We start from the raw sequence: 11,654 nt of genomic DNA, 5'->3' as shown, positions 1-11,654 counted from the left end.
TTAAAATTAACCAATAATACTCATCTTCCCTTCTGCTTTTTAGTGGGAATGTTCTTTTTTACAAAAAGCTTAATCCCATCTTCAGAACTATCTTTCTTTTTCTTAACCATCTCTTTCTCTCTTATCACGCAAAGCTAGACATTGGTTTTGGGTTCTTGTCGTTTGAGATACTTTCTTATTTAAATTAACTAAATGAAGTATTTGATTCTTAGTTTCATTCATCTATAAATGATATTTATGTATTAATAGTTTATTTCAATCTTGATATATATTTATTTAAATATTTCCATTTTTGAAAATTTGAAGAAGAATGAATGTAAAAATAGTCTTTCTTATTTTTCAACTGCCCACGATTGTCAATTATTAAAAAACTTGAAGGATAATTTAAGACAATTTCTAAACAGTAGGGTGAATAAGTGAATTTCTTAAACTTAGGAGTACTTTAAAAAATTTGTCCTTCAAGAAAGCAAATGAGAGATATTGCATGGAAAATTGCATTTCGTTAAGTTGAGACGAATAAAGTCATAAACAAGTGCTACTTAATTATATATGTTCATGCTTCATCTAATAAACATAACTTCTCTTTGTTTCTCCGTTTGAAGATATGTTAAAAGATAATTGCATGATTTTTAAAAGATAACATATTTTAAAAGATATGTTAAAAGATAACTTCCCAAAACCAGATTTTTGCCAAAAAATGTTGATCTGGTCAATAAACCGTTGATCGGACGATTGAATCGTTCAACAGTTTAGACCATTTCTTTTAATTTTTAAATTTTTAAATTTTTTATCAAAACAGGTTGTTCGTTCGGTTCGAACGATCAGACCGTTCGACTCGAGAACCAGACCCCTAACCGGTTTGTTGTCCGAATCAGTTTTAAAAACCTTGGATAATTGTCATCATTTTTTTCCCTACAGGTTAAAACATTCATGGGCTACAAAAGTGGAGAGATTGGGTTCAAACTTAGGTATCGAATCCACATTCTATGGTCTGTGTTGATATTTTCATGAACTTCTCTCAGAATCAAACGAATACCATGTTGATGTCGAACTTCTCCCATAATTAATTGGCCTTTCTAGAGTAGTTCAACATGAAAATGGAGATTAAAAGTTCTTTCTTGAAGACTACAATCAATAGTTTTAGTTTAGAGAAATCCCTTAGCGATAATATCAAAACCATACAACATCATCACCAAGTTGAGTGTCCATGAATATCCCAGAGTGGCATAATTTCGTTAGGAAAGAGATTTGGAGAAGTAAGGACAGGGCCAATGCAGATTTCTGATTTCCAATACAGAGTTATAAACATTCAAAAGGTAAAAAAACCACACTCTATGTACTCATATTCGCCCGTGAATTGGCATCAATTCCAAGCTGGCACTTATCCCAAATGTACTTTTAGCCTATAAATTATGACCCTAGGCTGAACCGTCATTTTCCCAATAGATTTGACACAAGAGAAGAAGAAAATTGAGAAACAAAAATGCTCCAATAGAAAGTTTTTCATTTGATAAGTGATAAAATTGTCAAGACTCAACTACATTCGACAGTCAACACATTCGTGATCCGTCATTGCAAACGTGTCAGATCATGTCTCTGGAATTGAGGTAGTGTTTGAGAATAAAAGAAGTATTTATTTAAACAAGTACTTCTTTTAAGAGATGGAACCACACAATAAGTGGTTTTTAAGTGCTTATGGGTGTTTGGTAAAAAAGAGGGTAAGTAGTACTTATTATTAAAAAAGTGACATGGATGTGGTTTTTTTTTCAGCACTTTTTGAAGAAGTGCTTCTTCATTCGAATAGGACAAACCTGTCCCTATTTTTTTTCTTTAATGACAAAACTACCCCTACTCGAGTTTATCATCTTATTCTTCCATTTGGAATCTTACAACAACAGGTAGCGGCGGCATTTGGTTGCAGATCCACCGGCGGCGTTTGGTTGCAGGTCCACCGGTGACATTCCACGGTGAGCGAAAGCCAACCGGCGGAGTTGGGTGTATAGTTAATACAGTCATTCTTATAGGTCCACCACTTTTCCCTTCCTACAACCATTCTTATAGGTCTTGTAAGCGGTGAACAGATCAACACTAACGCAAAAGATGAAGAATTCAAAACACTAATGAAACCAAAAAATTTCCTTGAATCCATCTATAGAAAAAAAAATAAAGAAAATTTGAAGCTACAATTTATGGGAAAAAAACTGAGAGATTGGGAGAGAATTACCCTGAAAATGCCCATTTTCATATGAGAGGAGGTACGGAAAAGCGGTGGAGGTTCTTACAATATAGGTAAGAACGGTTGTAGGAAAGGGCTCCAATACCAACATTAGAAAATGGGGAAATGGGCAGGTCAGATTCATGCTCTTCTACAAAACCCTTATCAAAATTCTTTGATTTCTCACAAAAACAACAAAAAATTTTGGTTTTCTTTTTGTCTACAATTTTTTTTTTAAGATATTCTCTACTGAAGCTTCCATGGTCCTGGGTTTGAGCACCGAAAATTGTAAGATATCAATCGGAGATAACAAAATCCTTCGTTTTCCTCCAAAATACGAAAATGATTCTGGTTGAACGACAACAAAATCTATGGTTTTGAGTTTGAGCATCGGGAGTTGGACCTTGTAAGATATCAGTTGGAAGCAACAAAATCCTCCCAGGCATGAAGTTGAAGGCAAACTAGATGCTAAGATATCAAACATACTAGCTGGGGATAAAGCTAGAAGACAACGAAAGAAGAAGAGGGAGTCAAGAGAAACTCGGGAGGCGGAAATGGGAATCCAAGAATTTTGTGAAGGTTGTTAATAGGAGGAGTCTTTCTGTTGTCCAATCTACAGTTCCGACAGTTTCGACAGTTCTGATGAAGAAAATGAGAGGGAGAGGAAGAGGTCTGAGTAATCTACAATGGAGAGTAAAATTGTCATTTGTGTCAATATAAACACTTATGGGGAAAGTAGCTTACCAAACATCCCTACCCCAATAAGTGCTTAAAAACATAATAAGTGATTTGAAAAGTGGGTTACCAGACAGCCTTAAGTAACAAGTACTTTTTTTAATAAGTACTTAAATCATCAAACAGGGCCTGAGAGCATTGTCAAATTTTGTTTTTGCTAATTTTCCTCATTATTCCCTGTTTGCTTTCAAAATTTTCATTGGATCTGAGTTCCTGTGTTTGTCTCCACTTGTATTTCTAGCATTCCCTCTCTAATCTCTATCAACAAATCACGCCATCACCTCCAACGCCACTATCACACTACTAACCCATCCTCACCATCACTGGAGTCTTCTTCTTTAGAAATATACCATCAAAGAATGATGAATACATTACGTACCCAGCTTACCTATTGAAATGTAACTATGCACCACAAAATTGATATTTGGAGTGCTGGAATTATTGTTGTGTGGTGTTTCTCCTCTTTTGGACTGGTATGATCATATTTGATTACATCCTGTTAAAAAGCAATCAAATAAAGTTTTGACATCTAAATGGCAAAATTTTAAAAATTTGAAGAAGAAAGAAGATTAAAATAGTCTTCTCCTTTTTTTTCCATTAATGGATGCTGCCAATTGTCAATTGTCAAAAAATTTGGGGATACTTTAAACAATTTTTTTTCAAACAATATGATAAGTTTTAGTGCATTTTCTAAAACATGGGAAGTTTAGTATTTTACCCTTTTATCTAATTGTATAATAACATCTAAATTACTACAAATGGATAGGCCTGTTTGGATTATTTAAGTAAATTGGTAAGCGTGCACATGCTTTGTACATGACAATTCTAGATGATGATAATGATAGGATTAATGTATCAAAAGATTTCTATAAATATGTATTTTTTATTAATCAAATGCATATTGCAAAATCCAAATTTGATTACATAAACGTCTCATCCAAATATGTAATTATCAGATCGAGTTGTGAAGTTTGAAATATTATTGACAAGCCTCCCAGCTCGGTTAAATTCTTTTTTTGTAATGTTATATCTTTTTGGTGTATATATATCTTTTTGTTCATTTATCAAAAACATGTAAGACTTAAATAGAGGGGAATGAGGTGAAAAGTAGTAGTTCAATTTATAATTTAAACCTCATAATTAAATATGGACTAAATTCAAAAATGAAAAGTAGTAGTTCAATTTATTCATATTTTTAATAGTAGTGTAAATATAGAATTATATATGTGTTTAATTTTTTCTATATACATATATATATATATTTGTATTTTTGCATGTAAAAATAATTCTGATATGCCACACTTACTTTTTGTTTAATATGATAATTATATGATATTATACTTGTGCTTGATTTTTTTATAAAATTTATGTATTTTTTCATTTTTTGTATTTTTATACTTTATTAAGTTTTATTATTTATTTATGACATTAAATGTTAACACATTTGACCCAAGAGTTGAACTATTGATCTTTGTCAAACAATAAAATAATTTCATTTTTGGTTATTTCTAAATTATGTATTTTATTTTCATTATCAATAAAAATAATTTTTGTTTATTACACTTTTTCTAATTTGATTAATAAAAATATCATAAATGTGTCTATTTTTTTCTATATTTTTGTAATTTTTATATTTATTTCTATTTTAAAAATTTTGTTATTTAACTATGACTTCATAGATTGATCATTTTGGTTTAGATGGTTGAATTGCTTAACCACCACTAGGACAAAGAATGGTTTTGTTTTGAGCCAGTTTTATAATATATGGGTTTATATTGTTAAAAATATTGAAATAGATCTAATTAGTAGCATTTATTAGTGAAAATTAACTTAAATATAGAATTTAATAAGAGAAAATGAGAGTTAATACTTTTAGTATAAGACTTGAGAGGGAATTAAATAAAGTGAAAAGTAATAATTGAAGTTATATTTTCAACCCTTACAATTAGAGATAGACTAAATACACAAATATGGACATTTTAGTAGTCATATAAGTTGACATTAAATTATAATAAAATGACTTTTATATACTTTCTCAAATAAAAAAATAGAAGATAATTTTAGTCCACAAAACTTGTACTTTGTATCCACACTTTTATATATAGTATATATTCTACTAATGATATCTTATATTGCTTATATATTACATATTTACATTTTTCTTTTTATTCAACACATACCCCATAAAAACACCTTGTCACCCAAGCCTCGCTTTTTTAGGGCCCAATTTTTTGAAACTCATATCACACCGAGTAAACCCATAATCAAGTCCTCAAATGGACCAGTTATCTGGATGACAGGTTTATGGAGTGCCTAGATAGGCTTGCCTTGAGTAGTGGTTTATCGAGTGCCTAGATAAGCTTGCCTTGAGTGTAAGAACCCAGTAACCAGGCTTTGTTACCTGTCACCTTATTATAGCAATACAGTCTCAAGCTTGGTTAATTCAGTTTAGGCCCAAGTATTAGTAAAAAGCAGATAAGCAAGATGAGTTTCAGCTCATGCCTTGGAATGAAACCACCTCAGACCTTAGCTGGCTATTTTATTGACTCAAGAAAGCAGATGAGTGACGGGAGGAGAGTAAAAGAGGAAATAGGATACTTCAATTAAAACAACATTGACTGGAGTCAAATAGTAAAAGAGTCTTTGAGTTTTTAAGAAATTTTTAGAACCACATGTTGTCACTCATAGTCATGGATCACAAGTCACAACGGACCAATGTCAGGTATCCAACTATCCCAAGAAACAAGAACGATATCAAAGAGACAAAATTTATCCAACCTACCAAAGAAAACTATGAACACATATTACAGCTGTTGTGAGTTCTAAATCCAAAGAAAACCCATAGAAATAAGCTACTGTCTGAAGCTTAAACACTTCAAGATGAGCAAAAAAGAAAAAGGAAATAACATAAATTCAAAATTCCATTTTCACAATGGCCTTGGAAAGCTCAGCAGAGGGCGTTCCATGAGGAAGCCAATCCTTGGCACAAATAAGGGCCTCGATTGTCTCAGGACGAAGGGAACTCCGGTAGGAATCAAGCCTTTTGATTTCGGTATCGAATACAGAATCAGCTGAGGCAGGGGATACAGGGATTGCTAAAATATCTCGAGCCATCCTGGAAAGTGTTGGATACTTGAGGTTGTTCAGTTTCCACCAACTCAAGATGTCAAATTCCTGTATCCGGGGCAACAGTGACTCTTCCAGATATTGGTCCAGCTCAGACTTGGAGTTTTGGCTACTTGACATCTCTGAAATGAAGACATCAAAATCCAGAAGTCCATCACCACTGGACAGAAGGATACCACCCGGTGATTCTGTCTTGGGAGTTTCTCGTTCCACATAAGTTGGTGTTAGAGGAAGGGGTTGTGCCATATATTCAAGAAAGAGTTCATGAATTCCCTCATCTACAACCCTGATATATTCACCCGCATCATCACCATAGATCTTTGAGAAACTGAACTCCACAAGCTTCATCTTGAACCGAGGATCCATAACAACGGCAATTGCTAAGACCAGGTTACAATCCCTCCAGTATCTATCAAATTTCTCCTGCATTGACTTGGTAAGGCTGCTTACAAAGGGATCCTGGCTCGTTGCTGCATGGGTCAGCTCTAATTGGATTTTCCATACCTCATGGAAGAATGTGTTGGCAGTTGGGTATGTTGCACTGGTTAACAAGTTACCTGCATCATATAGAAGTTTCAAGTATATGCATAGAGTCTCAATCTGCTTCCAATCATCCATGGTTGGGGCTTCCTTGTAATCAGGATCAGAGGTATCCAAGCATGAAAATACTTCCTTTAACTCTAAGGAAGCCACCAGCATGTGATATGTTGTATTCCATTTTTTTTGGTCATCAATGGACAGACTCTTTGTGCTGGGAACTTGAAGTTGTTGTTTAAGCTCGATAAACTTTTCTTCATGGGCATCTGACGTCTTCACAAACTTCACACTTGTCCGAACTTTGTTGATGATTTCCTGCAATGCTCCCAATGCATCTTGTGCAACACTACTTAAAACATGGGCGTAACAATGGCCAATTAGTAGTTGGCCATTAAGCATATTTGGATTCTTGATGGAGAAGTAACCTCTAATATCTCCATTTGCACTATCATTCAAGAGCTGCTGATTCAAAGTGACAGCAAATAACTTGCTTTCCAAACCCCAATCAGAAAGGCAAGTAGCAACAGCATGATTGAATGCATTTCCACTTTCAATAGATGGTACCATCACAACATTAAGAATTCGCCGCTGTAACTTCCATTCATTGTCGATGTAGTGTCCCATTACAAACACATAGCCTAGGGTTTGATTTGATGTCCACAAGTCTAAGGCAAGACTGATCTTCCCAGAAGTCCCTTCCAGAATCTTCATAAGGCTTTGTTTCTCCCTTAGGTAAAGAGCTACACAGTCACCTTGGACAGTGCTAAAATTTACCATACTAAAACGAGGTTGAAGGTTTTGGACAAAGCTTACAAAGCCAGGATGTTCTACCATGTGAAGTGGATACTCATGCATGATGATCATCTTAGCAATCTCATGGTGACAGCGGTCCTGATCAAACAAACTTAGTGTGCCAGGACTTGCTCTATAGCGTCTCCTTGGTGGAGGATCAGTAGCACTACCAGGTTTTGAGTTTGGAGTATACGGTGTTAATTGATTCTTTTCCTGATTACGACGAGTTGCTGGGCAGGTCCCTAACATAATGTGTCGTTTCAGGTGGCTGGTCCCTGCTAGTTTTGTACCTGTACTGTATGCAAAGGTTTGTTTGCACTGCTTACAGCAAGCTCTTGTACATCCAGCACCTACAGGTTCTATAGTAAAGTGCTCCCACACAATCGACTTCTTTCTCCTTCGCTTGTTAGACTGTGTTGGTTCTGTACTAATTGGCTCGTTGTTTTCAGTTGTTGCTAACATCTTAGACTGGAACCAAGCCCCTGCTTTGATGAACAAATAAATAAACAAGTGCTCAAGAGGGAGATCTGTGTGTGTGCAAAGAAGCATGCAAGGATTATAAGATAACATTAGTGAACTCATACAAAGAGATCAATACAGCCAATAATCAACCAATTGGGGTTTCAACTGTTTGGCTCGAAAATGTTCTAAAAGATTCAGAAGAACTCTGGTGAAAGTTCCTTACAAGTGTAAAGAATCATAGAAAGATAAACTTCCTATGCTCATGCTAACTTCTGGTTCTAGAAATCATCTGAAAGGAGCTCATAGGAGATCATCTACTCATGTCACCTGGCCAACTATACTTGTCACAGATTACAAATTTTTAACTCAAGAACCAACTTCTTTAGCATCATACATAGTACCTCCCAAGGAGTATTAGAAAATAAAATAAACTCACAAGCACAATGGTTTCAATAAAGATGCAGCTTTGGTGACGAGAATTTTTTAATCAGTAATAGTCAGACAATTGAATTGAGTAGAAAGAATGAGGTGGCAACTCCTACAAGGGAGGTCTAATAGCAGGGACAAAACATGTTCTAATACATGACAGCTTTAAGCTGAATGAAACAAAAACAAAGGTACAGCCAGTACATTTATATCTTGCACTCCCCAAACAAAACTTGGTTTCCCCATCACTACTAGCAAGTGCATCTTCCAAAGCATTTGCAGATAAGGGAGCCCACCAGAACAGGGTGTTCATCAAGGCAGAAATGGCTTTTGTCTCCCAGAGGAAATCTGAGAGGCCAAATACCCTCTTATGCAGTGATCAGCCAACAAATACTACAAATTCTACCAGACAGTGCCCTTCAACTACTAATCCACTCCATCATGAAGAATAGGCTAATTTTAAGCTTTGCAACAGAAACATTAGACCCACTCTGAATGAGTTCTCTTCACCAGTAACTTTATAAACAATCATGGTGAAGACAAATATATTAAGACGGTTATTGTGGACTTGTGCATTAATAATAAACATTAGTAATTGCAGATATATGAAATGCCAATAGAATATTTGATGACAGAAGTTCAACTGAAAATACTATCACATTCTGCTGTTCAAATCGGTTAAGAGAAGTGATCCATCTTCTCCTTTGAATTTGAGCAGTTGTACATGCTGCCCGGATAGATATAGTTTCCTTTTAGGAGCTTCATTGAATCCATTGTATAGCAGCTGGTATTACATGGCCCATTGAATAACCAACTCAAGTTGTCCAGAGCCAAAACATCACATTGGCTAACCTAACCATCTTATGAAGAGTCCTAAAATAGGCCTATACTGCAAACTGGCACCGTATAATTATCATTTACAGAAAGCCCAAAAGGTAGCCATATTGGAAGAGCTTCTAGGAGCAGCATTAACTTTCTACATTACCAATCACCCAGGAAAAATTTTCAAAGCAGAGATGTTAAACTCTAAAAATTATTTGTACAACCTACAATATATAAAATTACCCATTCAATATTAAATTCAAGTTTAATTTGTCAAAACAAAGCAATTTACACCCAGTGTTAAGTGTACATACATATATACATAAGCTTGATTGAAGAACTACCATCTGGTAATGTGCATTCAAAGTTTCAAACTCCAAAGAAACAGCATAATACATATGGATCATTGAAACCTTGTATTGCTGAAGTAGAATGATCAGGTCTAATGCTGTCAATTGGTCAGGTGTAGTCTAAGTCAGGGTGTCCTGACCAAATAAATAAATGTGCAGAACCAGTTGTAATAACAGACCCAGAACTTACCCAGTTAATAATCAGGGTTAGGCGGCTAGCAGGTCTGACCCAAATAAGACCCCATTATAATTGACACTTTGAACCTATAGTTTGACACACCTGGACATTATAACATGATACTACAAGTGTATCATGAGAAAAACAGGGTAATACAGACTAATTATCTATACAAACATCTAATTGGGAACAACCAAAACCAGCTCCAAGTTACAACCCAATCATAATCGAGACATGTAATGCAGACCCATACCCTATATATAATTGGGTCAGGTTGGTCTGGTTCTGTTGGGTCAGGCCAAGTGGCCAATCCATTGACAACCCTATTCAGCCTACGTTGTTCCTTCATACGAGCTACTCGATTACTCATCAACTATTCAACTCCCATGGACAACCCTAATCAGTAGTCCCAAGTCGTCACCATAAAATCCAACAGATCAGACCAACCGGCAGTGACGTCATCAGTACTTAAGACAGAAACAAACCGGTAACCTGGTCCACCCGGAGTCTAGCCACCCTAGCTGACTGGCTAACAGATTGGCTTGGGCTGGATATAAAACCTTCATATATGGTTAAGCCCATGTTTGTCCCAAGCCCCCCAATGGACAAAAGGGCTACTCATGAATTGAGTCGGCATCCCACCTTCAGTTTGAAGCCCATCATTGCTTCGTTCGGGCTAGGGCTTGGGCTCAAGCAGAGTTTTATGAATCGTTTTTAGCTCGAAAAGATTCAGTCCATGACAGCTCAAATAATGGCGGATCCGCCATGGGCTTCGCCAAAATCTACGAATTTCCGCTTAAACCTACGTCAAGCAAATCACCAGAAGCCTCCAATAAGGCAATAACTCTTCTAACTAAGAACAAAACCCATCTCACACCAATGGCCCTGTAATCTTCTCTACAGAGACGAAGAAGCTAAAACCCATCTCACAGCTTCGCATGAAACGAACAAAAACATTACAAGAGTCTACATCCGTACAAATCCATCAAAGAAAGACGGCAAGAGAGAAGAGAAATCAGATTTTCAAAGGGAACAGAACATCGTAGGGGAATAAATCAGAAGGAAACGTAAACAGTTTCGATCCTGACATCAAGAACAACAATGAATCAAAAGCTTAAACTCTGCAAAACTAGCACACAAAAAGAAGGTTAGAGTTTTACTTGCGCCGCTCCTTACGGCGGAGATCCACGGCGAGGACGAGTCTGCCGATCGGATACAATGGCCGGGCTTCTTTCACTTTTGGTAATCTAGGGTTTTGCAGAGAGAGAGAGGGGGGGAGCGTGAGAGGGGGATAGAGTTAATGGGCTTGAGCCTACAACCTATTGGACCTAAAGCTATAGACTTTTGTTTCGGAGAGATAAAAGGGAATGGTAAGAAAAAAGCTCAATTGGATTTGGACTTGAGGTCCATTAGGTATCTATCCTTTAATGGACCCTAAACCGTACATATAGCCCACTAGGATTGATTAGATCTGGATAATTCACGTGTGGGGGCCCACCACTGCAGAACGAAGCAATTAGGTAGTCCACATGTTTATTTCTCCTTGAATACCCATATGGACCAAAAGCTTTGTATGGTTCCGGACTGGTGGACCATGTTTCTAGCCGGTCCATAGCCCAAAGGTACCAATTACCAAAGGTTTGCTTCGAAGATGGTGCCTTGCTTTTAAGGGCCCGCTTGGGAGGGCTGAACCGCTGATGCTTTTGAGTTTTGATTGAACCAGTGAACTGTTTTCACAGAGAAAGCCGGTTCTTTTGATTGTACAACGGCATATATGAGTTTTCTCGAGTGTTCACCAAACAAGGCTTATTTATTCTGGACTCTGTTTATATGGGGCTACTTACAGAACGGAAAGCCGCTCTTGAAGAATTCGGATTAGCTAAACGCTTTAACTGTCCAGTAAACTGTGAAACCAATGACAAGATTCCACATAATAAATTCATGACTCCACTGTAAAAATGTGAATCCTATGTATTTAAATGTTGATGTTATACTTTATCATTGATTCCAC

The 11,654-nt window shown here is 36.3% G+C and overlaps 1 protein-coding gene across 1 annotated transcript; it reads right to left on the bottom strand.

Moving 5' to 3' along the window:
• Nucleotides 1-5,579: 5,579 nt before the first annotated feature.
• LOC104592496 (zinc finger BED domain-containing protein DAYSLEEPER-like) lies at nucleotides 5,580-10,973 on the bottom strand. Its single transcript, XM_010251891.3, has 2 exons — nucleotides 10,804-10,973; nucleotides 5,580-7,887 (listed from the first exon to the last, which is right to left on the bottom strand). The coding sequence occupies exon 2, from the start codon at nucleotides 7,865-7,867 to the stop codon at nucleotides 5,864-5,866; it is 2,004 nt and encodes a 667-aa protein (XP_010250193.1). The 5' UTR covers nucleotides 7,868-7,887; nucleotides 10,804-10,973; the 3' UTR covers nucleotides 5,580-5,863.
• Nucleotides 10,974-11,654: the final 681 nt, after the last annotated feature.

The sequence above is a fragment of the Nelumbo nucifera genome, chromosome 8, assembly GCF_055504915.1.
Source record: "Nelumbo nucifera cultivar China Antique chromosome 8, China Antique-T2T, whole genome shotgun sequence".
NCBI classification, from domain to species: domain Eukaryota; kingdom Viridiplantae; phylum Streptophyta; class Magnoliopsida; order Proteales; family Nelumbonaceae; genus Nelumbo; species Nelumbo nucifera.
The sequence above is the reverse complement of the archived record's forward strand: the minus strand, read 5'-3'. Positions and strand labels throughout refer to the sequence as shown.